At 44.5% G+C, this 27662-nt stretch overlaps 2 protein-coding genes across 24 annotated transcripts in view; one reads left to right on the plus strand and one right to left on the minus strand.

Moving 5' to 3' along the window:
- CPSF7 (cleavage and polyadenylation specific factor 7) lies at positions 1 to 27335 on the minus strand. 20 transcript variants are annotated; one of them, XM_063784127.1, is made up of 11 exons: positions 27238 to 27325; positions 26506 to 26614; positions 18685 to 18903; positions 18349 to 18425; positions 17765 to 17868; positions 17244 to 17389; positions 13396 to 13810; positions 12952 to 13070; positions 9051 to 9219; positions 8221 to 8388; positions 1 to 1978 (listed from the first exon to the last, which is right to left on the minus strand). In XM_063784127.1, exons 4-10 carry the CDS (start codon positions 18349 to 18351, stop codon positions 8226 to 8228), a joined length of 1119 nt encoding a protein of 372 aa, XP_063640197.1. In that variant the 5' UTR covers positions 18352 to 18425; positions 18685 to 18903; positions 26506 to 26614; positions 27238 to 27325; the 3' UTR covers positions 1 to 1978; positions 8221 to 8225. The 20 variants fall into 20 exon arrangements, with proteins under 20 accessions (XP_063640197.1, XP_063640194.1, XP_063640195.1 ...); XM_063784124.1 differs by having other exon boundaries at positions 17217 to 17389; XM_063784125.1 differs by having other exon boundaries at positions 17217 to 17389; positions 27211 to 27267.
- SDHAF2 (succinate dehydrogenase complex assembly factor 2) overlaps positions 27336 to 27662 on the plus strand; it is a 38980-nt gene continuing 38653 nt past the window's right edge. Inside the window, exon 1 of one of the 4 annotated variants that reach the window (XM_016919812.3) lies at positions 27336 to 27505. Coding sequence is in view for 2 of the 4 variants with exons in the window: in XM_016919810.4 (XP_016775299.2) it covers positions 27470 to 27505 (36 nt within the window). In the remaining 2 variants the exon portion in view is untranslated. The remainder of the gene's footprint in view (positions 27506 to 27662) is intronic. The other 3 variants (XM_016919810.4, XM_054661110.2, NM_001251854.1) reach the window with 3 other exon arrangements.

Below are 27662 nucleotides of genomic sequence, written 5' to 3' on the forward strand. Positions count from 1 at the left end.
TTGACAGCGTCATCAAGTTTATTACACAATTTTCAACCTATCAGAAAGACAAACAAATCACCGACAACAGGGGGACGGGACCTTGGCCTTTTTGAGGGATGGGTGTTTTTTTTCCTTTTGCTATCAGGAAATAAAACTAAAAATGGTGTCATTGAGTAAAAACAAAACAAATGGGGAGAAAAAAATTCTCCGGGTAAACGGCATTTCTGGTATTCTATATATATTTTTCCTTAAACTGTCACCTTTTCTCTACATTTTAAAAGACACCCGGAGTTGCTCTCAATAAGCACATCACTTAACACTTGGCCAGTTGGGTGGGGTGCCATGTTCTGAAGTGGAGGTGGGGATGGGGTTGGGGGACAGGGGGAAAAAAGCTCCAACCTGTAGCCTCTGTCCCAAGGGAATGTGCCTCTCCAATCCTGCAGGGGACTCCCTCAGTGACTGAGGGCTATATGAGAAACGTGCTGGGAACAGAGGAAGGGTTTAGTCCAATTCAGTCTCTCTCCTCTGACCCAGAAGGGTCTCTAGTGACCCTATGTCTCACATGCCAAGTCTCATCTCACATGCCACGTCTCATGTTAGGTGTCAGATGCCCTGTAGATGCATGCAGAAGTAGCATCACCCCATGGGTACCGCAGGACCTCGCTGCTGCCTCCTCCTTCAGCAGCAACCACATTACAATTTGGATGTTATGGAAAAGCAATTCCATTTGCCTGTAGAGAAAATGGCCCCCAGAATGCTGGTCCTTAGAACTCTGAGCTGAGTTCATTCAAGTCGGGCTCTGTTTCTTCTGGCTCCTCATCTGAGGCAGAAGTATCTCCAGGCAGAGTGAGAGGAGCTATTAAGTCAACAGTCAAAAGGTGAAAAGACACCAAATTTGTGACTTTACCTGCCTACTAGTGCCAGGTTATCCCACAATAAGTAAAAGTATGTACCTGGGGGATGTAAGCCCATGCTTACATCAAACCTGAAAAAAGAAAAGCCTATGGAAGTAGGCCATATCCTGCCCAACTTGCTTCTTTCCCCATTCCTCCTGGTTACTTCACAAGGGTTCTTCATTGCTGAGGTCCCAATGTCCCCATCTCCCAATGGGCAGTACCTTCCTCTAAAACAAGGAAGTAGCCTTCTGGGGGAAGGGCTCCATGTGTTAAATGGAAAAGCCCCAGGGAAAGGGAACAACTAAGAGCTGGTTATTGCAAGAGGTACCCAAGCACTAAGCAGCAGAGGGTGGTAATTGGCTCTGCCAGGCTTCCCAGCAGCAAGCAACCTCATAGGCCTTCTCTGCTTAGGAGGGGCAAGTCCACTGAGAAGGCTGGGCAGCGCAGAGTTGAAAGAGTTCAGCCCTCTGGGAGGTCAAAGAAATAAACCGTCAATACGTGAGAGGGAAAGCAGGAACAGAAGTAGCTTTTCATAAGGTAATTTCTGTTCTCATGGTCCCTCCTCAAAGGGCTGGAAAGGTAAAGGAGTTAAACAAAGAAGTGGTATGTTAGCAAGGGGTTTGGACCCTCTTGGCCCCATTAAATCTAGTGCTGAGGGCAGGACCCTGGGCATATTTTGGCACACCCAGTCACTCTCCTAGATCCTGCATGGAGGATCTATTTTCTTTGGGAAGGAAGTCTTCCCATCAACCTCACCATTGAACTGCTCCCGGAGAATCAGAAACTCATACGTTTTCTTGGACAAAGCACCATTCTCTATGGAGACCAGGGGCCTGGACATGTTCTTTTCTTCCTGTCTGCCACCCCTCCCAATCACACGAAGTCTTTAGGTTCTTTCCCCTGGCAAACAGGAGGTGTGGGATTGGGAGGGCTGCCAAGCAGTCTTCAATCCTGTGGGGCAGAGGGTATTCCCTGGGTGTCTGGAGGGAGTTAGGGGTTTGGAGGAAAGGGAAGGGGGTGGGGCGGCCTCCGTCCTTTAGTCCTGATCAAGGTGAGGAGATGCAAGTCCATTAAAAAAACATTTGCTTCCAACCAGACTCCTGCAATGAGAACATCAGAAGAAAAGAAAGAAAACACAAGTTAGAGGTTACTTTCTGAATGACAGGGGCTTATATAAAACACACATATTCTAACGCTACAACATAAGAAGTAAGGAATGCAGACAGAGAATGCAAGTCTGGGAAAACAAAGCAGGACTGTCTGACACTAGAAGTGGTGAGGAATGGCTGGAGGAGAAGCTACAGTGAGTAGAGAGAAAAAAAGCAGTGACATCCACTATAAAGATTTGGTGAAAAAACAGAACAAAATGAGGTCTCTGAACGTTCGACTGAAAAGGAGACTTTGGCTGCAAAAGTATGGAAACTGTGACATATTTCAAGAAAAGTTGCTAAAAGGGAATAAGGTGAGTTTAAATATGGGTTAAGAAGTCTATTCTGTGCAAGTCATAGCTTACCTTAAGGGGAAGGGGGAAAAATCTGGAAATGGGAGGTTTAGTGGTAAGAAAACAAGTATGTACACAACCAAATCCATTAATCCCCAAACACCCAAGAGGCCCTAGCAGGCAGGATGCACATACACAGGAAACTCTTAAATCCTTCTTTTTTCTTTTTAAAGGAGTCCTGGCTAAAAGTGCCTTTATGAGTATGTGTGTACACAAACACAGCCCCAGAGGTTTTCCAAGTGTACTAAAACTCGAGATTTTAAGTCTTTCCTCGCATGACAGCCATAGGTGAGGAACCAGGAAACATACTAACACTAAGCAGGAGTCACGTGGCCAGGCCAGAACAGAAAGCAGAGCATGGAAGAAACCTAAATGCAGTTAAGAAGTTTTACCCAAAAGGGTCTATTAAGCCACCTGTCACATGGCCACCAAACAAAGTTCCTACTATACTCAGCACCTGTTCCAATGCTGCAATACCCATCTGCGGGTGGTGGTATGGTCAGTCTGAGCATATTAAACAGAATTAATAGCCAAAGGGAAAATGAGGAATTAGAATTTCTCCTAATGCCCAAACTGGCAACACAGCCTACGCACAAATGTTTACCTTTTATATAACTACTTCTGTAAAGTGGCCTTATAAAACCTAGAGGAGACATCTACATCCTCCCTGATCCTTGTACACACCAAAATGACACTATTTTCAGCTTGGGTCCTCAGAATCTATATGGCCTAAGCCTTCCTGGCCTGTCTAAACACCTATGCAGGCTGGTATTTGTCCCATTTTCTCTAAGGGAAAACTGAAGCCCTCAGTGCACTCAATTACATACCATTAGGGCTTCTGAATCTTTGAATTCGATCCAAATTGAAGAGAAAGCTCAGTTTTCAATGGATAACGAGGACAGGAATGATGTGAGAATGACTATATTTCAAGTAGGATAATGTCCTAAAATAATGAGATAACTGACATAGTTGAGAACTACAAAAAGTTGAAGACACAGGTTGCAGAGGATAACTTGTACACCAAGAGAAGCAAGCCACAGCACTGAATTCTTAAATCTCCATGGCTACATTTTGGTGCCAATGTTGGAATGCAGGCAGAAATCAGAGATTCCTTCAAGTGGGCCAATTAGCCTTCAGGCCCCAGAACTGGGTCTTACGCCGAGAAAAGATGGACAAAGAAGGCTACTGTTCTATTGCTGCCTCTGGACAAAATGTACCTTTCACTCTCAGGGAACACCTGTCATCATAGAATATAAATATGATTCATTTCTAACTAAAAGGTTGCTATAAATGAGGACCATGTACCATCTTCCCAACATGAAACTTCCTAAGCCATAACTTGGTCACTACAGATGGAATTAAGAGTCCTTAGGGTGAGAATGTAAGAAATTGACATTCTTGGGGTGCCTGATTCAGTTCTTTCAGACTATTATTCAGATGCAATAACCACTATATCAAACGGGTGACCAGGAAAAGTGAGGAAGTAGAAAACCTGCCTCAGAGTTAATTTTTCCCATCTTGTCATGGGCCTACACAAGTCAAATGACTGTTTTCTAGGCAATATTGTTACAGCATTTTCAAAGTTACCAAAAGAGAGTTATCCTCATAATGGGAGAAATAGTCTCATCTTATTTTATTTTTATTACTATTTTTTTTGAGACAGGGTCTTGCTCTATTGCCCAGGCTGGAGTGCAGTGGCACAAACATGGCTCACTGCAGCCTCTATCTCCCGGGCTCAAGTGATCCTCCCACCTAAGTGCCCCCAAGTAGCTGGGACTCCTCCTGCCTCAGCACCCCCAAGTAGCTGGGACTACAGGAGCACATCACCATGCCCAGCTAGTTTTGTATCTCTGGTAGAGACGAGTGTTTTGCCATGTTCCTCAGGCTGGTCCCTGAGCTCAAGCGATCTGCCCCTCTCGGCCTCCCAAAGTGTTGAAGTTACAGGCATGAGCCACTGTGCCTGGCCCCATTTTATAAGTGGAAGAAATAATGCAAAGTGACAGCTAAAGACTCAGGTTGAGATGTTTAATCCTCAAACTACTGCTGGATCAGTGGATCTCGCTGGTAATTTCCCTGTCATAAGGCTGTCAGAAGCAAAGCCATCAGGAATGGTGACATGCATTTATGTTCTAACTACTAAACTGAATGCAGCCCCAAAGATGACAGTGCATGCTCTGCACAGGTCAATCATCACCTTCCTGGTCACTCTTATCCCAGTCAGCTCCAAAAGACATACACTGTAGCCTACATGTGCTTTTCAACCCACAAGTAACACTAGCAACTGTGCAGACTCAAACAAGAAAAGGGAGTTAGGACTGGACCAAGACCAACTCTAATGCCTGCCCTCATGCCCACCTGAGACTGAATTAGGCCAAAGTTGTTTGTGGTCTCCATCTACAATAGCGTCTGCTTTTCCAGAGGATACATGGGCATCTCCCCAAACTCAACCTGTTGCAAAATCTAGAAAGAAGTACCTGGAGCCCACAGCCTAACTGTTGATTCTACATGAGTTAACCTAGATTTCAATGATGTTAAGCACTCTAGGATTTTGTGGAATAAATGAGTGGCTAACAACAGAGAACAGAGACAAAAAATATTAGTAATTTTTCATCTTTCCACTTACTTGTTTGGGAGAAGATAAAAACAATTCCTGGCTATAAATCTTTTTAAGCTAATGGCCAAAGAACAAGATAGAGGGCAGTAGCCAAACCTAAAAGGAGTATTTTGGTTTTTAGTAGGTTGTCACTAGGCAAAATACTGCTAATTTTCCAACTATTTACATTCCAGCTACTGCTCATGAACTATAGGGGTTCACAGGTGGTGAGAGTTTCTTTGTCCTTCTTCATCCAGATATCGCCATCCCAAAGACACCAAACAGAACTACTATTCTTTCCCCTCACCTGACTTTTCAATTACCATTACTTTAGATCAAGCAGGCAAATAATCAAGGACATCTTTTTTTTTTTTTTTTTTTTTTTTTTGAGACAGAGTCTCACTCTGTCGCCCAGGCTGGAGTACAGTGGCGCGATCTCGGCTCACTGCAAGCTCTGCCTCCCGGGTTCATGCCATTCTCCTGCCTCGGCCTCCTGAGTAGCTGGGACTACAGGCACCTGCCACCACGCCCGGCTAATTTTTTTGTGTGTATTTTTAGGAGATGGGGTTTCACCGTGTTAGCCAGGATGGTCTCAGTCGGGATAGAGACGGGGTTTCACCATGTTAGCCAGGACGGTCTCAATCTCCTGACCTCGTGATCCACCCGCCTTGGCCTCCCAAAGTGCTGGGATTTCAGGTGTGAGCCACCATGCCCGGCCAAGGACATCTTCCTAATGTACTTGATGTGAGAGAGAGAAATGGGAAGTCCTAGAGACTTATAAATCTGCAACCACAAAATTAAGAAAGGACCCTGAAGTTACCTGGGTCACGCAGTAGCCTCCAAGAACTACAGACAGACCCCTAGCCACTCTGGCCTATTTTAAAGATTTCCATAGAAGCAGAGACAACACCTGCTCCTATATGCTTATATACTAGAAACAATCTTTCCAGAAGTTTTCCTTCAGTTGGGATTGCTAAGCTGGTAGGATGCAACCTAAAGACACAGCACCCCCTCTGACTCCCTACCAATATGGAGCCTGTCTAAGAATGAAAGCAACAGAGAAAAGCAGAGCTGAGAGATGCAGATAAAGTCTGGATGACACAGCCAGAGCCCCTGGATCCAACCAATCTTAACTGAACTTCTCCATTACTTAAGAGTTTTTCTCCCAACCTTCCTGCTTTCATTTTGCTTCAAAAGAAAATTACAGCCAGTCGCAGCGGCTTCATGCCCATAATCCCACAGCACATTGGGAGGCTGAGGCAGGGGGATCACTTGAGGCCAGGAGTTCAAGACCAGCCTGGGCAACAAAGCAAGACTACAAAAAATTTTAAAATTAGCCCTCAGGAGGCTGAGGCAGGAGGATCACCTGAGCCCAGGAGGTTGATGTTACAGAGCCATGATGGTGCCTCATGACAGTGCACTCCAGCCTGGGTGACAGAGTGAGACATTGTGTCTATTAAAAAAACAAAAACAAAAACAAAACAAAACAAACAAATAAAACAGCCGGGTGCGGTGGCTCACGCCTGTAATCCCAGCACTTTGGGAGGCCGAGTCAGGTGGATCACAAGGTCAGGAGTTCAAGACCAGCCTGGCCGAGATGATGAAACCCCGTCTCTACTGAAAATACAAAAATTAGCCGGGCGTGGTGGTGGGCGCTTGTAATCCCAGCTACTCGGGAGGCTGAGGCAGAGAACTGCTTGAACCCGGGAGGCGGAGTTTGCAGTGAGCCGAGATTGCGCCACTGCACTCCAGCCTGGGCAAGAGTGAGACTCTGTCTCAAAACAAAACAAAACAAAAAACACAACAACAAAATAAACAACCTGGTCACTAAGTCTTTTCCAAAAGCAAAAAACCCTTCCGTTGAAGTTAATTATCCACCACAAAGCCTCTAAACCTGTTAAAGATAATTTTTCAGATCAGCTTTCTCCTCTCTGACTAAAGCATATTAATTTTCAAAATCTTTTAAATAAACTGTTTTTTTTTTTTTTTTAAAGAGATGGGGTCTCGGCCGGGCATGGTGGCTCACACCTGTAATCCTAGCACTTTGGGAGGCCAAGGTGGGCTGATCACGAAGTCAGGAGTTCAAGGCCAACCTGGCCAGTATGGTAAAGCCCCGCCTCTACTAAAAACAGAAAAATTAGCGGGCGTGGTGATGCGCGCCTGTAGCCCCAGCTGCTGGGGAGGCTGAGGCAGAATAGCTTGAACCCGGGAAGTGGGGGTTGCAGTGAGCTGAGATCATGCCACTATACTCCAGCGTGGGCGGCAAAGTGAGGCTCTGTCTCAAAAAAAAAAGATAGGGTTTCACTATGTTGCTCAGGCTGGTCTCAAACTCCTGCTTAAGTGATCCTCTAGCCTCTGCCTCCAAAATTACTGAAGTGATGGGATTACAGGCATGAGGCACCCACCCGCCCCTCCTCCCTACCTTTTTTCAGACAAGGTCTCACTGTCGCTCAGGCCAGAGTGCAGTGGTGCAATCACAGATCACTGCAGCCTCGACCTCCTAGGCTCAAGCAACCCTCCCACCTCCACCTCCTAAGTAGCTGGGACCACCACACTTGGCTAATTTTTGTATTTTTTGTAGAGACAGGGTCTCCCTATGTTGCCCAGGCTGGTCTCGAACTCCTGGCTCAAACAATCCTCCCATCTTGGCCTCCCAAAGTGCTGGGATCATAGGTGTGAGCCATCATGCCGAGCCTAATTCTTAAAATCATTAATGTTGCAGCTTGAAAACTAAGTGGCAATGGCTTTACTATTCTTAGTCAATTTTCCTAATTTAAATTGAAAGTTCATAATGATAATAACAATGGCTATTAATTATTGAGAACTTACTATGTGACAGGTACCATGAGTGCTAAATGGTCTACATGGACTCTCTCACTAAAACTTAGCAAGTCACTGGGACAGTTGCTTTTATTATCTTCATTTACAAATGAAGAAACTGTGGAACAGAAAGTAATATGGCCAATTATTAGTGGAGAAACTGGGATTCAAATTGGTACCCGAATGCAGACACCATACTCTCACTCAGATACCAGGTTAAGGCAGTCAAGAAACAAGCACAAACAGCTGAATCTCAGGGTAAGACTCCCCATAAATGTGCAGAACATCTGCCCTGAAATTCCAGTTATGTAAATCAGAAGTTCCCCCTATCCTTGCTGCATTTACTTTTGCTTTAAAGAGAATTCTTCACTATAAATCTTTTTTTAATAAAAAATCCCCCAGCAGTCAGGAACGGGGCTTCTCCCCACCTTTCTCAGTGGTGCCGGTCCCGTTCTCTATCCCGGTGTCTCTCATGCTCCCGGTTCCTTTCTTGGAAATAATCATCATGCCGATCTTCATTATGAAGCAGATCCCGGTGCCTCCTGCTGCTCTCCCGGGACCGGCTAGGTGACCTTTCCCGGGACCGATGTCTTTTCCTGTTAGAAAGATCCTTCAGCCTCACTCAGAAGGCCTACCACTTTCTTTCCAAGAATGTGGTGTTTTGGTGTCTTCCGATATTTGCCTAAACTATTCCTCTATTACTCTATCATGGGCCTGCTGTCTGAGGATTTTAGCTCTTTGAGGACTACTCTTTTTTGGGAAGATGATTAACGGTAAATTTATCTGTTGAGAACTAATTTATCAGGTGTAGTGCTAATAATTTTGTATGGATTATCTGACCTAATCTTTACAACAGGTCTGTAAGATAAATACTATCAGTGTCCCTTTTTTAGAAAATGAGAAAAATAAGGCTTGGAAAGTTGACTAACTTCCATACACAAGAAGGTCATACAGATAGTTAGCAGCAGAACTGGGATTCCAATCCAAGCTTGTAGGGCTCCAAAGCCCATGTTCTTAAAAATACCTGTCTGTATTTTTTCCTACATGAGCCCACTGCCTCACCCACCAGATTCCAGATGTTACAACACTTATTAATGAAAGCATCTGATTAGTTTCTTCCCCAAAAAGACATGAAGGCTAACGTCCAGACTTTCAGCCAGGTCTTTCCCAGATTCCCTGGGCTCCATTTGTCCCCACTCCCTATCCCTGGAAGAGTGCTGCTTGGGGCTGGTAGGTGAGGACACAATCACCAACTCACCTGGAAGAGCTCCCACTGGCACCCACACTGTAGGACTTGGCTTCAATGCCATGAAGACAGTCCTTAAGAGAGGAGATGAGGACACGGCAACGCTCATCATTGGCAACCCGGGACTGTTTGATAACCGCAATGGCTGTGAGCAGCGTCTCAATTGCGTCACTGTAATCCCCTGATAAAGGATGAAGGAGAAAGGCTAAGGGTGAGGAGAGATGGTAAACTAACTGGACCAAAAGGAGAACTCAGGCAGACACAAACCAAGAGTAGCTAGCCGTCCCAAACAACCGCGGTAAAAGAGACAAGGCAGATGTTGCAAGTGTAAAACTGGATGACACCTATATTCCAGCAGTTCGGAATCTAACAGATGTTGTCAGATGAACAAACTGACACACTGTTGTCCAGGTGCTATTTGACATCTATTAAAATAAACAATGTGCATATTTTTTGAGCCAGCAATTCTATTAAAAATTTTCTACTTCTGTTCACAAGTGTGTATGTTTAACAGTGTTTTAGTGGTTTTTTTTTGTTTTTTTTTGAGACAGAGTCTCACTCTGTTGCCCAGGCTGGAGTGCAGTGGCCGCGATCTCGGCTCACTGCAAGCTCCGCCTCCCAGGTTCACGCCATCCTCCTGCCTCAGCCTCCTGAGTAGCTGGGACTACAGGCGCCTGCCACCACACCCAGCTAATGTTTTCTATTATTAGTAGAGACGGGGTTTCACCGTGTTAGCCAGGATGGTCTTGATCTCCTGACCTTGTGATCCGCCCGCCTTGGCCTCCCAAAGTGCTGGGATTACAGGCATGAGCCACTGCGCCCGGCCAGTGTTGTTTGTTATATTATCTTCAATAGGGTCTGGCTATATAAAGGAACATTGGTTCTACAGAATATTACATTATTAATGTAATATTAACAATTAAAAAAGCAGGAGGTAAACCTGTATGTAAACAAAGTAATCAATGTAAAGCCCTTAGCACAGTGCCAGGCACACAGTAAGGATCAATAAATGTTATGTTATATGTTGATATAATAGGTGTCCAGAATATACTAATTGAAACAAGCAAGTTTCAAAACCATATCCTGTTTTTGTAAAAACAATAAAAATTATATAAAGTGTCATATGCACAGAAAAAATTCTGGAGGAATATAAACTATAAAAGGTGGTCTTATTGGTTGATGGTCCTTGTATAGAGGACTATTTTGTTTTTGAGACGGGTCTTGTTTTATCATCCAGGCTGAAGTGCAGTGGTATGATCACAGCTCACTGCATCCTTGAACTCCTGGGCTCAAGCCATCCTCCTGCATGCCACTTCACCTGGCTTATTTTTCAAAAATTTTTTGTAGAGATGGGGTCTCACTATGTTGACCAGGCTGGTCTTGAATTCCTGGCCTCAAGTGATCCTCTTGCCTGGGCCTCCTAAACCTAAAGTGCTGGGATTATAGGTATGAGCCACTGTACCTCATGAGACTTTCTAAATAATGTGTATTTCTACAAATTATTTTTAACCTACCATCAGATGTATGTGTGTGTATATATGTTATTTACATAAAACATGTATGCGTAGTATATGTATACATTAAAAAAATTATGGCTGGATGCAGTGGCTCACACTTGTAATCCCAGCACTTTGGGAGGCCGAGGTGGGCGGATCACTTGAGGCCAGAGTTCGAGACCAGCCTGGCCAAAATGGTGAAACCCGGTCTCTACTAAAAATACAAAAACTAGCTAGGCAGTGTGGCATGCACCTGTAATGCCAGTTATTTGGGGGGCTGAGGCAGGAGAATTGCTTAAATCTGGGAGGGAGAGGTTGCAGTGAGTCGGGATCAGACCACTGCACTACTCCAGCTTGGGCAATAGAGCCAGACTTCGTCTCAAAAAAAAAAAAAAAAAATTTATGCTGTCATAAAAAACTAGGCCTTTCATTTCCCAACTCTGAGCAACGCCTGGCTCAGGGATAGTGGTCATGGGGCGGGTACCTACACTTTGCTTTTCCAAGCTAAGTCAAGAGCATTAAGGACAAAAGTTAATACAAAGAAAATATGAATTCAGGCAGGGGTCCAGTGAAAATGAAGCCTGGCAGCTTCCTCTGTGCAAGGCAACAAGAACAGAAACTATGGAAAAACTGTCCAGTGGAGGCACAAGAATATGAAGACATCAGCTCCATCCTGGCAGGGAATTTTTGCCTGTTTTTGTAGTACCTTCAATAAGTATTTGTGGTTTGAATGACTGGAATGAGAACAACAGGAGATCAAGATTCAGTTACTGATCATCTTAGTGTGAAAGGGTTGATGAGGAAGAAGGAACAATGAGTACTTTCTTTATACTGTTCTGTGTATTTAACCCATATAACCCATGGGTATATATTACTTTTTAATTTAAAAAGAATAATTTTTTTTTTTTTCGAGACACAGTTTCACTCTGTTACCCAGGCTGGAGTGCAGTGGCACAATCTTGGCTCACCACAACCTCCACGCCCTGGGTTCAAGCAATTCTCAATTCTCGTGCCTCAGCCTCCCAAGTAGCTGGGTCTACAGGCATGTGCCACCATGCCTGGCTTATTTTTGTATTATTAGTAGAGATGGGGTTTTGCCATGCTGGCCAGGCTGGTCTCAAACTCCTGACCTCAAGTGATTTACCGGCCTTGGCCTCCCAAAGTGCTGGGACTACAGGCATGAGCCACTGCACCTGGCCTAAAAAAGATTAATTTAGATGTCAATGTAGATTTTTCTGGTGGGAAAAAAATGAAGGGAACATATGTACTTTCTGTCTTTAACCTTCTCTGTGGATTCAAGTTTGGCAAGATGATGCAAAGATGAAAACTGATGGAAAGCAGATGATAATATTTAGGGCTAACTTATTTCTTAGGAGATCTGATAATCTACAGACATTTACATTCATGTAGGAAACTCACAGGAAGGAAGTGAATATGGCTAATGTCACGATGTGAAAACTGGACCAGAACTCTGAAACTTCCTGTAGCCTCTTCTTTTAGAAACTAAAGATCTTATGCTCAGGGCTTTCAGAATCATGGCTGCTGGTTCTACCCACTTAATAATGAGAGCAGGGCAAAAGTTAGCTGTAAGGGCATAACATGCCTAGGGATGACATCTACAGACTTGCCTCTTTTTAGGATAGGCTACCTACCAGCTCTGCTTAGACTCCCAAATGTAATCAGATTTCATAGCAAACCATTATCTAGGCTGGACGTGGTGGCTCACACCTGTAATCCCAGCACTTTGGGAGGCCGAGACAGGCGGATCACTTGTGGTCAGGAGTTCAAGACCATCCTGGCCAATATGATGAAACCCTGTCTCTACAAAAAAATACAAAAATTAGCCGGGCGTGGTGGCAAGTGCCTGTAATCCCAGCTACTTGGGAGGCTGAGACAGGAGAATTGCTTGAAACCAGGAGGTGGAGGCTGTAGTGAGCCAAGATTGCACCACTGCACTCCAGCCTGGGCGACAGGGCAAGACTCCCTCTCAAAACAAACAAACAAAAAAACACATTATCCAGTCAAAACATCATTCCTAAAGAAAACCCAGGGTCTATATCTGGTATTGGGTCTACTACACAGACACTAGATCTAAAGATCAACCACTGAGATGGAGATTTCCACAAGGCAGGAATTTCACTCTACAGCAAACACTACATCGAGATGGTATTAATTATTTATATTCTAGGCATTAAGTTGGTTTTCATGAGGGCAGGCCTAGATACAGGCTAAGTAATACTGCCGGAGCTTCCCCAAGGCCAAGAAATCAGGTTACATATTGCTCTTCAAAGTATGCCGCTCTTGATATCTTCAGTACTCCAACTTTATCTTGTTGAACTTTTGCCAGTAGAAATGACAAAATCAGGAAAAAAAAGTAAAGGTTAAGGAGAAGGCAGCAAAGGTAAGCATTGAGTTACCTGCACTGGCTCCAGATACTGCTTTGGAAATGGCACTGCTGGAAATTGCTCTGTTTCGCTTCATGATATCTTCAAATTCGGCTTCACTCACTGTAGAGGGTGGAGGGCCCGAATCTCGGCTGTACAGAGAAAATACCATCCTTGATTGCTCACATCCCTTATTATTTTTACTGTACTCTACAACACTTTGGTACTTTTGGCATAACACACAACAATGCTAGACATCTGTAGCATTCATAACACCTGCTCCCGCATTTAATTTAATTAAGCACCTTAAAAAGGGGTATAAAGGACATGGTACTACTTCCCAGGAGTCAATGCTATGATAACAGAATGTCCATAAGGGAAAGAACAAGGATTCAGTGCTCACTTTCTCAGGGAGAATAAAATGCTTAATACACTTATTTACCCTGGCTCAAATCTGAAAGGAACAATAGTCCTTACCTGCCATGGTGGTTATAGGGGGCAGAGGCCTTCATGTAAGTATCTGGTGGAGGCCCCACTGTAGCGTTTGGTGGGGGGAAGAAGGCTGGATTGAGGTGAAGGGCAGGTGGGATGGCCCCAGGGGGAGGTACAGCAAGATGAGGAGGTAATCGAGGAGGTGGGGGCATGAGATGCTGGTAGTGGATACCAGGAGGAGGAGGAGGGACCCCAAAGCTTGAGGAGAGAGGTGGTGGGGGTGGAATTGGTGGTGGGGGCAGACCCATCAGGGGAAGGGCCGAAGGAGGACGATTGAAGTAGGGCAGCACACTGGGGGGCTTATCCACACGAGCAGATGAGGGTACAAGGTTCTCAGAGGGTGTGGCCCGTCCATCAGCAGAATCACTAGAATCTCGGGAATGGGCCCGTGGAGGTATTCCTATGAAGCAAAACAGAACTGACATTACTGCCCAGGCTTTACACAAACCCACAGGACCAGTTCATCCTTCAGAAGTTATCAGACACCCTACAAAGGAAGGTGACTAAAGAGGCTGAGAAGGTAAAATCATCTACTGCCTTTTTTTTGGCTTCAGAGGTCAGAAGCAACTCAGTGAAGACATTAAATCCAAAAAACAATATCGTCCTAAATCCTGTCAAAGAATGTTTTCCATCCAGAACTCCAGAAGTGCTTCAGAACAGATTTAATTTATCCTTATATATATCTTCTATTTTTAAATGTAGAAGGATCCTGATAGCCCACGAGAAAATGACAGTGTTCACTGATGTTCAGGTGAATTGCAGTTGACTTGAAACCCCACATCTCCTGAAGAGTTCAGGACCTCTCTCCTTAAACTAATACTAGTTAACCTCTTCCTGTTGCACACTTAAAATGTTCTCTTTGCCACAGGGTGTTGGCTAGGGAATTTAAGGGAAGAGAGGGAGTGGCAGGAACTGGATGGCACTTCTATTTACATACTAAAACTAGTAATCAGGGTGAGAAAGAGACACACATGAAGACTAGACAACTGGAGGTTAAGTGAAAGGTAAGAAAAATTGGGAGATACGCCAATAAAAGATCCGCCCACAGCACAAGCAGATAGCACACAGCTGACAGTAAGGATGCTTAGCAAAAGCTTGCTACAAAACATGTCTCAAATCTGGGGAACTCCCGCTACATTTCAATGGCCAAAATCCTCTACCCTTCAGGGCAGCCTAACAGGAACACCGTCACCACATGCTAGTATGGTGCTGTGCACAACAGGAGCTCAGAACATGTTTTAAACAGCTGGAAGCATGGATTCTGACATTGTCAAGTCACTTGGTTAAACTTGTTCCTTCTCTCCAGTTTAACAGTCTAAGCCTGTTTATTGTGGAATCCAATAGAAGAACAAGATCACATGGCTTTGGGGGGGGGTCTTGGAGATAGAAAGATGCCACTGGCATCAAGTGTGGAGGAAAGAGTGCTCCTTAAACTAGAATACGATAGTTAATCCCAGCTCCTGAGTAAAGCCTAAGGTGGAATCAATTATGTTGACAACCACCTAGATTTCTCTCTTACAGAACAGTGCCAGTGCTGTCTTGTTCTTCATGTCTCAAACACATGGCAACTGGCTCTTTCCTAGAGTTCTCTCAAACTGAAGAACAAAAAGGTATAAGGCAAGTGTCATCTGACAGTTAACCACTTTCCCAGCTACTACTGTTGTCACATCTGCAAAGGTTGTTTTGTATCTACGGCTACAAGTCCCAAAAGACGCAACCATTTCTATGCAGAGGAAGTCCACCAGCTTTACTTAGTGAATTAACAGAGCCCAGGTCCATCAGCATGACAGAGCAGAAAAACAGCACTCAGTTACACAGTCTTTTCAGCAAAAAAAAGTAACATGAAACGTAGCTGAGTAGAAGTAGAACGTTACCCCCAATACAGCTGTAAAATTACATACCTAAGGAAAGTCAGGGGTGAATTACAGAAAGACTCCAAAACAGAGGGGACTTGAAAATACAACTTGTCAAGGAAGAAGAGTGTGTCCTTTCTAACATGGAACAACAAGAGTTCACACCAAATCTATCTAGGCTGTCAATCTAGTTAAAAGAACAGCTGTTCCTATGCAAGAGCAAAGTGGTCCTATTTCTACCTGGAGGATACACCCAATCAATACAAGGCACTATTTTGAGAGCTGGACCTAAGCAGTGACAGAACATCAGTGATGAAACTTTGCTGTTCCTCCCACTGTAGCAAAAGAAAATAAGGGTGGTTGGCTGTCTCAGGGAAGGCCTTGCAGGGTGGCTGCACTTTATGAGGTCAGGAAAATCCAAGGTCTAGTCCTCAGGTTTCTCAGGTTCAGAAACTTGCTTCAACTGGGGTGACTAGGCCCTGGGAGACTGATTCATGCTAACCAAACTCACAAGAGACTGATTCATAAACCATAACACCAATTTATTAATTTACAATGAGAAATGTAATTGCCAAGCAGACCAGAATACTTGTGTCGGCTGGTCAGCGAATTCTCTTCCTAGTAGGAGACCCTAATTGGGAAACCAAATTAGCATCAGAAAGTGGCTTAGTGAGTACAGTCAGAATAAAGAGAGTAAGATGGACATTAGGGAAACTGTCCTCAAACTAAGGTAGTTCTGAGGTAACTTTCTTTTTTCTTTTTTTTGAGACAGAGTCTCACTCTGTCACCCAGGCTGGAAGGCAGTGGTGCAACCTCAGGTCACTGCAACCTCCACCTCCTGGATTCAAGAGATTCACCTGCCTCAGACTCCCGAGTAGCTGAGATTATAAGCATGTGCCACCATAACTGGTTAAGTTTTGTATTTTTAGTAAAGACAGGGTTTTGCCATGTTGCCCAGGCTGGTCTCGAACTCCTGACCTCAGGTATCTGCCCGCCTCAGCCTTCCAAAGCACTGGGATTACAGGTGTGAGCCACCATGCCCAGCCCCTAACTTTTTTATTTTCCCCCCAAGATGGAGTCTTGCTCTGTTGCCCAGGCTGGAGTGCAGTGGTCTGATCTCAGCTCACTGCAACCTCCGTCTCCCGGGGTCAAGCAATTCTCCTGCCTCAGTCTCCCGTGTAGCTGGGATTACAGGCATGTGTCACCCACACCCGGCTAATTTTTGTATTCTTAGTAGAGATGGGGTTTCACCATGTTGGCCAGGCTGGTCTCAAACTCTTGACCTTGCGATCCACCCACCTCGGCCTCTCAAAGTGCTGGGATTATAGGCGTGAGCCACCACGCCCGGCCTGTAACTTTCTTTACTAATGGGATATACCTGCCAAGCAGACTAAAACATTTGGTAATCAAAAGAGCACCCTCTCCCCTGGACAATGCTGGAGAAATATTGTTCAAGTCTTATTCTCCAACACTCCTCTTGGTTGATTCCTTACAGTATCCTTCCAATCAACGTTTATGAAAAGATTATAGGCACCTTTTAGTTACATTTTAGGGTGGCTAGCTTCTTGATAATTTATAGAGAGGCATGTCTTAAAAATTAAGCCCATTCACCTAATGCCAAGTTTTAGACAGAAACACAGAATTTAGAGGTGATGGAACTTTAAACATCATGTCACTAGTCCAGATGGGGAAACAGGCCCTAAGTAGTAAAGTGATTTGGCCAAGGTCACACGAGTCAGTGGCAGAACCAAACTACAACCTGAACCTACTTGACTCCCAGCACAATGCTCTTTCTTCTATATAGACCTATTCTGAGGACTACTTGTCGACCATGACACCACTCACAACCACCATCACCCTCCCCCAAACTCATCCACACTGTAGGCTAAGCCTACACCATAGAAAACAAACCCACAAACATCCCCCCCCTTCATACAGATGGTCTCCACGTACCCCCTCTTGGGACTCGGACACACTCACGTTTCCGAGCCTGTGCCTCAAACTGTGACAGGTTCTGCCGGGTGGCCGGCCTCACGTCCACTTTTTCTCCATTAAGAACTTTCCCTGGTAGGAGTTCCAACAATTTGTGGACAGAGTTTTCAGAGGCTACCACCACCTCAGCATACCTTAGGAAAGAAAAATTAAAAATGAATGAAATCTGTAGACAACCAAGAGAAGAAAAAAGAAATTCTCTTCCACTTTTAGTAAAAATTGATAAAGCAAAGGACATCTTGCTAAACTAAACACACATACAGCACTAACAACAAAGAGACAGCCTAAATCTTTATTTTTTTGGAATTAAAAATCAGTATTCTTCGCCCCTTAACAGATGGATGTTCTACTACACTGCAGCTAGGTCCCTTTCTAAGGCAGTTTGCCGAAACCAAGGCAGTAAGCTGGGCCAGGGGTGGGAGGGATTAAAATCCAGGGCCAAAATATAGTACAGATCTTTTATCCCAATGGTTACAAATTAAAAGGGGCTTCTCAAACCCAGACCTCACCCTTTGGACTGGCCATTTGCTCGATTCTCTGCAAATTTCAACTCCACCACATCATAGACTCCTATAGAGCGAATAACCTGGATCAGCTGCTGGTCTGTGGTCCACTGGGGCCGGCAAGATGGAAAAGGAAGAGATGTCAAGAGCTACACCCCCGCCCGCCAATGTCCCAAATCCAGGATTCTAGTCACAACTAAGTCCCCCCAGAGGAAACTCAAAAGCCTGGCAATATTTCAATTAGTGCAGACTTTTCTTATTGTCCTCACCCATACAGAATTCCAAACCCACTCACCCCCAATCTCCATCTTTAGAGATTACGAAGATTAAAACTTATTGTAACTTTGACTGCCGTTTGGGCTGGCTGGTCATCAGTTCAAACATTGACAGCTAGCAATTTTTTAATTATAGATCTGTCAGGCTAGAGTTGACCATTGCCAGAACTTCCCCCACAGTAAATATACTTCCTAATTTGGAAAAACCACCCCCACCACCAGCCCCAAAACATCACAAAATAACTTGCAGAACAACAGTCACCACCTACCCCAAGTATACTAGAGTTATCAAGGTCTTTAATCCCCATCACCCACCATTATCACAGGACCATCTAATGACCACCAAGAGTTCAAGGTGTTCACTCTGAAATCTCGTCCCTCAGATGACCCTGCTAGACATAAAGCCCCAGGGTCAGGGGCAGTAACAAGATGGCAGAAAAAGCAACTACCCACTTAATCATTGCTTTCTTCGGCACCAGTACGTCCTCAGGATAGTTCTCTTTCAGAGATCAATCCAACCTGATCCCAGGAAAAAGAAATCCAACCCCATCAGAGCACAAAACAGTGCAACAGTGGTTTCTGAAAATGCCATCACCTCCCAGTGCTCTCCCTCCAGCCCACCCATAAGCATTTTTGGTTACCCACACTCACCCAGGAGAAGCTGCCCACATAGACGGCAGCTCGTCTATTACGCAGGCCACTGTAGGTATACAGAATTGCAGGGGTCTTGTTGTTGGGCTTGGGAGATGGCTCCTGGCGAACAGGAGGTGGTGGTTCAGTGCTGCTGCTTCTGTCATCTGAGGGCTGTGAGGTGGCTGTCAGCACATCATCATACAGGTCAATCTGATCTGTATTGTTGAACTCTGGGTCCTAAGAGATGAGGGGTTGGCAAAGGTAGGTCTGCAAACTTCATTCTGTTCATTCTATTTCACTCTAGTTTATTAGAATCCAGTTAAATACTTGGTAAAACATGTACAAAACTTCCTTGTCCTACCCCAGGAAACAAAGTAAGAAAAACCTCCTTTTGAAACTGTATCACTTAATTATGCTTATGTACATTTTTTTTTCCCTCAAGATTCTGTTAATAGTCTGTAAAGTTTCTGGCTTTAGCCAACGGCAAGAATCAAAAAGCACTGGGTGATTAAGCAAGCAAAGAAAGAATGCATAATGAGATGCATGGGCTGCTGTTATCAATAAGGTCAGCTTCTAAAGACCACATCTAAGATAAGCTAACGAAAACTTATTTTCAGTATCTTATGCTATTTCCAAAATCAAGTGTTACATAAAATTCACTTGTCTATTTAATAATAAATTTATTTAGAAACAGAATGCAGAGGAAAAGCATGAAAGTGGGTACAAAAATGCAGAAAAGATTGGGAGTTACTGATTTAAATCCCTTGATTGGTACAAATGATTTAGGAAAGCTCTAAACTCATTGTACACAATCCCATCTTTCCATCGGAGAAAATAAAAAATAAATAAAAGGGAAGGGAATAACAACAGGGGTTTTCCCCTACTAAGTTCTATTTCTTAAATGACATACAGACCCAATGCATTACCATGACATGTATCTAGGAGACTTTTTTTTTTTTTTTTTTTTTTGAGACAGGGTCTCACTTTGTCACCCAGGCTGGAGGGCAGTGGCGCAATTACAACTCACTGCAGCTTCAACCTCCTGGGCTCACGTGATCCTCCCATTTCAGTCTCCCAAGTAACTGGGGACTACAGACATGCGCAACCATGCCCAGCTAATTTTCAAATTTTTTTTGTAGAGACAGGGTTTCACCATGTTGCCCAGGCTAGTCTGGAACTCCTGGACTCAAGTGATCCACTGGCCTCGGCCTCCCAAAGTGCCGGGATTACAGGGGTGACTACCATGCCCAGCCAATATTCAATGATATACAAAAAACAGTTAAAGTTCTCTAAAATATAAGGGCCAGAAAACAGGACAAGAACATAAACTGTATCACACAGTAAGCATTTACAATATGAATATGTATTATGGAAAATGTGCAAAATACATATTCTGCCTATGTGATATCTTACTTACTATATACCAAAACCCCTAAAACTACAACAACTACTACTACGATACAGGACCTTAATGTTTAGGATTTTACAGGCTGGGTGCAGTGGCTCACGCCTTGTATCCCAGCACTTTAGGACGCAGAGACAGGCAAACTGCTTGAGCCCAAGAGTTTCAGACCAGCCTGGGCAACATGGTGAAACCCTATCTCTACAATAAATACAAAAATTAGTTGGGCATGGTGGCACACATCTATAGTCCCAGCTACTCGAGAGGCAGAAGGATCACTTGAGCCCGGGAGGTTGAGGTTGCAGTGAGCCACGAGTGGACCACTGCATTCCAGCCTGGGCAACAGAGTGAGACCCCATATCAAAAAAAAAAAAAAAAAAAAAAAAAAAAAAGTGTTCAGGATTCTACAATGTAATTACCTCAGAGAAATCTTTTTTTTTTTTTTTTTCTGAGACACAGTCTTGCTCCATTGCCCAGGCTGGAGTGCAGTGGCGCCATCTCAGCTCACTGCAACCTCTGCCTCTTGGGTTCAAGTGATTCTCCTGCCTCAGCCTCCTGAGTAGCTGGGATTACAGGCACACACCACTATGCCCAGCTAATTTTTGTATTTTTAGTAGAGATGGGGTTTCACCATGTTAGTCAGGCTGGTCTCAAACCCTTCATCTCGTGATCTGCCCACCTCGGCCTCCCAAAGTGCTAGGATTACAGGCGTGAGCCACCGTGCCTAGCCTCAGAGAAATCTTTTTAAGGATTAGACAAGCATTTTATTTTTATTACAAGAATTAGACAAAACATTCAAACAATGCTAAAGATAATGCTGCCAAAATGACAGAGACAGCAAGTAGTTGAGTGTTTTAAGGATGCTACGGCAGTTTCATATTGCTATTCTTTTAAAAAGGGAATAAAGGAGGCACCTAAGTTGGGAAACTTGTCTAGTACCCTGAAGAAACAGTTTCTCCAAGGCAACTAAAGACAGGCGGCTCCCTTAACTTTCTCCCTCCAATATCACGGCAATAACTGCTAATTCTGAAGTGATCTGAAGAAGACTCACTAAAAAATTTACTCTTAGACCAGTCCTTGTATTATAAGAACCTTTGGAAACAATCTTTCAGTTTTTCAGTTTATCTGAAGTACAGTGGAAGAAAATGCACACTAAGAGAATAATCTTGGGTTGTTCTGATAGAGAAGGGGGAAGGATTCTACTTCCTAAAGCATATAAATAATTTCAAATATTAAAACACTCTAAGAAACCCACCAGGAGGGCTTAACCCTTGTAAAAACGTTAGAAAAAGAATAGCAAGAGACAGTAAACTTTTAGGGGGCAACTTAACAACAAGAAATTAGTGAGGCAAGTAAGCACAGAAAGCTTGTTCCATGTAGTCAAATCCATCAAAAAGGATTGTGCATAAAAAAGGTCAGCATGTAAAGAATGAGGAGAGAAGCTAACACTGGAGAGGACAGGGTGGATAATAAAGTAAGGTGAGGTCAGCTAGGGCTAATGAGTGGGAAAACATTTTGTGTGTAAGTAATCACTATAAAATATTTCATAGCTTTTACGTCTCAAACTATCCCAACTCTATAGACAAATCACTCTTCTATTCATGTACCAGGTATGGTGAGTTACTCCTGTGGTTCAAGGTAGAGAAAGGATTTATATACATCACTTGATCCCATCCAACGCTCAAATCCTTAGAAAGCACTACTTCACACCAAGATTCTTCTTTTTTTCTGAGATAGAGTCTCACTTTGTCACCCAGGTTGAAGTGCAGTGGCGCAATCTTGGCTCACTGCAACCTCCGCCTCCTGGGTTCAAGCGATTCTCCCGCCTCAGCCTCCCGAGCAGCTGGAATTACAGGTGTGCACCACCACACCCAGCTAATTTTTGTATTTTTAGTAGAGATGGGGTTTCACCATGTTGGCCAGGCTGGTCTCTAACTCCGGACCTCAGGTGATCCTCCCACCTCAGCCTCTCAAAGTGCTGGGATTACAGGCGTAAGCCACTGCACCCAGCCTTCTTTTTTTTTAAATCAAGGATTTTCAAATGACACGTAAACAGAATAAGGAAACACATCATCTTGGATAATCAAATGGAACCAAACTGAGATTCCCTTCCATGCAGTATCTGTAATTCAGGTATATGTGTCTAAAATTTGTAATGTAAAAATGATCACTGAAAATTGAGTAGTGGACTAACATGCAGATTTGGACAGCTCAGAGACCAAATGCATCACCAGGAAACCCTTCGTACTATATGCTTAGGCAACCAATCCACTGTTTTAAGATCCCTTAAGAATAGGATAGACTAGATCCTGGAGAATCTTGGTATGGCTACCACTTTTAGAAACAAAAGGATTTAATGAATACAAAATTATCACAAGATTTAAATGGTCTCTCTGGGCCACAGAGCCTCAGTTCAAAGAAGCTGGTGGGAACTGCACAGGGCAGGTCTGTTGAGGGTTCTACTGAGGAAACAAGGTATCAAATTGTTTGGATTTTAATCCCCCAGCATCACAATTCATTTTACTTGTTCAGCTAGTAAGACAGAAACACAGTTAAGGGCCAGAGATTTTTCTCAGCGGATTTATGCAGTAATAAAGTAAAATCAAATTCTACAAATTAAGTGAAAAGTACATTTTACATGCACTGATGTTCAAAGTTTCATTCCAGGGAGATTAAACATGAAACATATATTTAATACTGAATAACTATCTCAAAGAATTTTGTGTTTAATGGCACAGAAAGAACTGTGACTGTCTCATGAAACTTCCTGCTTCCCTGTAAACAAAAGAGAACATGTGTGATTTTCAATTTAAATAAGATCTTCTCCACTTGTCTGCTCAGTGTTCCTAACCTCCACCCTCTTCTTCCTCATATCCCACTGAGGGAAGTAACTAGCCTAGGATTTATTTTTCTCAGAGCCACCAACTTGATACCATTGTTTCTTTTAATTGTAACCAAGGCTTAATCAAAAATTTTGGCTTTATAATGACCATTTCCACAGTTCCCACTTCACACCCTCCTTGTCCTTCACTGTACATTGTCGTTGTCCACCACCCCTACCCACCAGGAGTGGAATCTGTTTTGAGTACAGGGACCCACTTTTTTTTCCTTTTACCTCACTAGTCCTGGCACAGTGCTTAGCAAACACAAGTAGCTCAATAAATAAATACTTATTGATGGACATAAGGAAGAGAACTGGACACACTGTGCAAAGCCTGTCTCAGTATGAAAAGCCAAAACTCCCAGCAGAGCAACTGATCTCAGTCACCTTTCCAGAGTTCTCCCTGGCCCAAGAGAGCCAGTGTGAATCCCAGGACTCCCTGTGTTACAGGAATAAAGTAGCTCTGGCAAAAACAGGCTTTTGCAGCAAATGCTCTAAGAGATCAGGGAATAAGCACCATAGGGTTCCATCTAGGAAAAATATTAATTTTCCTTGAGGAGCAAAGTGCACATGAAGGGCTTCCTGTGCATGGGCCAGCTTGGGGCGAAATCAGTAACATTCTTAAAACATTCTAAAACACAATTTGTACTGGGTGCCTTCAGACTAAGCCAGCTTCTAACAATTCTAGCCAAAGTTTTTTTGTTTTTTTGTTTTTTAAATAATTTCTGTAGCTTCCAGATGACACTAACACTAACTTTGTCAAAAATAACTAATTGGTATGTGTGTGTGGGGGAAGCACTCATCCCTCATCTTCCACAAAACATAAGATATTCAAAATTCACACTTTCTTCAGCTTGCCTAGTGTCAAATATTGCCCGTTGGATATATGTATCTATTAAAGTCCACATACTACCTTTAGCCTGTCTTAGACCCATAAAAAAGTCCTTTTTAACTGAGGAGACCAGAGAACAAACTGTTGAGGCCAATAACTTATACTCTAACAAAGCAGTGACCACTGGACAATGAGTTCTGCGTATTTCTCAAAGTGAAATGAATGGCACTATTATCAATCCACAGATAAGAAATTAGAAGGGGAAAAGCTTTTCATTAATAACAAAGGTGGCTGGGTACGGCGGCTCACGCCTGTAATCCCAGCACTTTGGGAGGCCGAGGTGGGCAGATCACAAGGTCAAGAGATTGAGACCATCCTGGCCAACATGGTGAAACCCCGTCTCTACTAAAAATACAAAAATTAGCTGGGCATGGCGGTACGCGCGCCTGTAGTCCCATCTACTTGGGAGGCTGAGGCAGGAGAATCATTTGAACCTGGGAAAAGGAGGTTGCAGCGAGCCAAGATGGTGCCACTGCTCTCCAGCCTGGCGACAAAGAGAGACTCTGTCTCAAAAAAAAAAAAAAAAAAAGAGAAGAACTAAGGAGCGCTCTTGTTATCTTGGTGGGGGAAAAACATAATCTGCAAAAAGTCTGAACTGGGCAGAGTGGCTCACACCTATAATCCCAACAGTTTGGGAGGCTGAAGTGGGAGAATCGCTTGAGCTCAGGAGTTGAGAGACCAGCCTAGGCAACACAGCAAGACTGTGTTTTTTTTTTTTTTTTAAGGTATTAAAAGTCTGATTCAAATGAATATGGAAAACTCAGGAAAACAATGATTTTGTAACTAAATTAACATCTAGAACTTTTCTCTTTTATCCATAATTATTGGACTTATTTAAAACTAAAAAATTTTTTCGCCATGCACGGTGGCTCACGCCTGTAATCCCAACTTTGGGAGGCTAAGGCGGGCGGATCACAAGGTCAGGCGTTCGAGACCAACCTGGCCAACATGGTGAAACCCCGTCTCTACTAAAAATACAAAAATTAGCCAGGTGAGGTGACCCATGCCTGTAGTCCCAGCTACTCAGGAGGCTGAGGCAGGAGAATCACTTTAACCTGGGAGGCAGAGGTTGCAGTGAGCCGAGATTGCGCCACTGCACTCCAGCCTGGGTGACAGAGAGAGACTCTGTCTCAAGAAAAAAAAAAAAAAAAAAGGAAAATTCATCTATTTAAGACAATCAGCAGCTATATTTAAAGGACCACAGTTAACCACAACAGAGACAAGAAACCTGCCATTAAAAAGTATAATTGGTGAAGCTGTATAATGGATACAAGGTCATTACATTATTCTGCTTTTGTGTATGGTTTATAATTTCCATGTTATAAAACCATAATACATCAAAAAATAGATTTTCATGTAAACTTATGCCAAGTGAAAAATAAATGGCATGTATCTGCCTCTTCTGTTGCCTCATATCAAAGTCAGGGTCAAACCAGGGAACTTTCCCTTTCTAACCCATTCAATACATGCTCTTACCAGGTCCTTATGTGTACCCACTGGAAGATGCAAATGGGAAGAGCCAGCTTACTTACATAGAATGGTGCTGAAAATTACCCAGGCAAGATATTAGTACGTTTTCAATAGAAATTTTGGAACATTCTTGAGAATTGACCTCAAGACTGAAAAACTTAACTGCATGGAAGATTATTTCTTTGAGAGAATTTTTCTTGTGTTTTTAAGAGTCAGGGTCTTGTTCTGTTGCCCAGGATAGAGTGCAGCGGCCCAATCATGGCTCACTGCAGCTTTGAATTCCTGGGCTCAGGGAGTACCTCTTGCCTCACTCTCCAGAGTAGATGGGACTACAGGCACAAGCCACCACATCTCGTTGTTTTTTTTTTTTTTTACATTTTTGTAGACTGGGTCTTGGTATGTTGCCCTGGCTAGTATTGAACTTCTGGTCTTAAGTAATCTTCCCATCTCAGGCTCCAGAGCAGCTGAGATTACAGTCAAGAGCCACCTTGCCCAGCTCTAGATAAATTTCTGTATAATGTTCCCTGGTACAATAAAAACAAATCCAACTGAGGGTATGTGCATGAGTCTATTATCAGTTTTCTAACTGGTTTGTCTAACGTCTTTACTCTTTTATTCCCTCTAGAAAGACTAAAGGTAACCAATACAATTTATTATACCAAAATGCCTGTGGACTTCTCATGACTGGAGTCAACCTACTTATAAAAGGAAGTAAAACTTAATTGGAATGGAGTTGAAACTAAATGTTAAAGTCATCTTTTCTACTTTGCTTTTGCACTGTCACGATGGAGGGGACTACACTTCTCCAGCTGCAGGTTGAGAATGTAAAGGAACCGGTATCAACACTGTCCTCATGAATACCGTAGCAAATGTACTTTTGATTTTTAAGTGTGGTTAGTCTGACATCCAACTTTGGCTTCCTGGGGAGTAAATTCCACAGGTTGATTCACCATTCTATTACACCTGCTTTTTATTTGCTCTTAAATCAAAGCCTTTAAAATTAAGCCTGGAGCTTCAAATTAACATAAAGAGGAATGGAGTGTAGTCTTTAAAGTTTCTGCAGGAGAAAAATTTTAGACCGGATAGAGGCGTGTTCAAGCCTAGGACTGGTACAGCTTGAAACCACTGCCAGTTTGCTGAAAATGATTCCTCAGATGATCAAGGAAAATCCCAAAGCTCCTGATGACCCCTCACCTGGTTGAACTCCTCGTCAGCATATATATCAATCAAGTCCACTCCTTCTGACATGGCTCCGGAAGGAAGATCGCGAGTCCGGAGGATGGGCAAAGTAAGGAAGATGCCACTGCGGGATTCGGAAAAATCCAAGAATTAGAAGGCACGAGGGTCCTGGGCTGGGAGGAGGGTAATGATTGCTAACCTCCCATCTCCAGAGACGCAGCATCCTGGCGGCCCCAGCTCGGCCCCACCCGCTCCGCCCCGCCCCCGGCCTCGCGCCGCCCCCCGCTATCCCAGGCCGCCGGGGGTCGCTGCCCATCACCCTCGGGCCCGACCCGGGTAGCGCCGCGTCGGCGCCGCAGCTGCCTATGGCGCGACCGAAAAGTCCCACCCTCGGGTCCTAGTGGCCCTAGAACGGCGCTGCGAAGAATGACCGCGGCGAAGCCCGCAGCCCCTATCCGCCGCACCTGCCTAGCCCCCAAGGCGGCTCCGGCCAGGGCCCCCAGGTGTCAAGCAGCTCCAGCCGCCTCTGCCCCCCACCCAGGCCTACTCTTCGCCCCCAGCTAGGCCCGCCCCGCTCCCTCCCCACAAACCCGGCCCGGCGCGCTCTGCCTCCTCCCTCAAAAGGCCCGCGCCTCCCTCCGCCCGCAGACTCCGGCCGTCCCATCTCAACCGACCCCCTTCCCGCCTCAGTGCCGGCCCGGACCCCTCTTCCGGCCCAACCTGCCCCCGGCCGCGCGCCCCCGTTACCGGGAATATGGCGGCGGCGGCGGCGAGTCCGGACTAGGCCCGAAGCGCGCGAACCGCTCTCCGCCCCAGGTCCCGCCCCCCCGCCGCCGGCGTCACACGCACCGCCACTTCCGGCATGCGCAGGGACGCACCTTCCGGCTCAGGTCCTCCGTGGCTGCCGTGGTCGGCTGGCCGGGCGGCTAGGAGTTCCCGGAAGTGCCCGCGCAGCCGGTTTCCGGTGCAGGTGGGGAAAATGGCGGTGGCTACAGTGTTTTCGACTTCGTCGCGGGTGAGGAGAGAGAACGTTCTAGCGTCCGGGGCGGGCGGCAGCGGGGATTACCCTTTGTCTTCCTCTGTGGTCTCTATCTTGGGGAGAGTTCGTCTGCCCGATAGCGCAGGGCAAGGGCAGGCCCAGGGAGAGGCCGATCCTGCAACTCAGGAAATAA

This window comes from Pan troglodytes, chromosome 9, assembly GCF_028858775.2.
Source record: "Pan troglodytes isolate AG18354 chromosome 9, NHGRI_mPanTro3-v2.0_pri, whole genome shotgun sequence".
Classification (NCBI taxonomy): Eukaryota; Metazoa; Chordata; class Mammalia; order Primates; family Hominidae; genus Pan; species Pan troglodytes.

What these genes read in the sequence shown, in the direction of transcription:
- CPSF7 (XM_003313073.6), bottom strand. Translation starts at nt 27,154, where the DNA reads ATGGGACGGCCGGAGTCTGCGGGCGGAGGGAGGCGCGGGCCTTTTGAG. An exon ending in ATGTGGGCAGCTTCTCCTGG is followed by an intron (nt 17,869 to 18,684) that starts GTGAGTGTGGGT and finishes TGCCGGCCCCAG; the next exon opens with TGGACCACAGACCAGCAGCT. An exon ending in GCAAATGGCCAGTCCAAAGG is followed by an intron (nt 17,390 to 17,764) that starts GTGAGGTCTGGG and finishes TTCTTTCCTAAG; the next exon opens with GTATGCTGAGGTGGTGGTAG.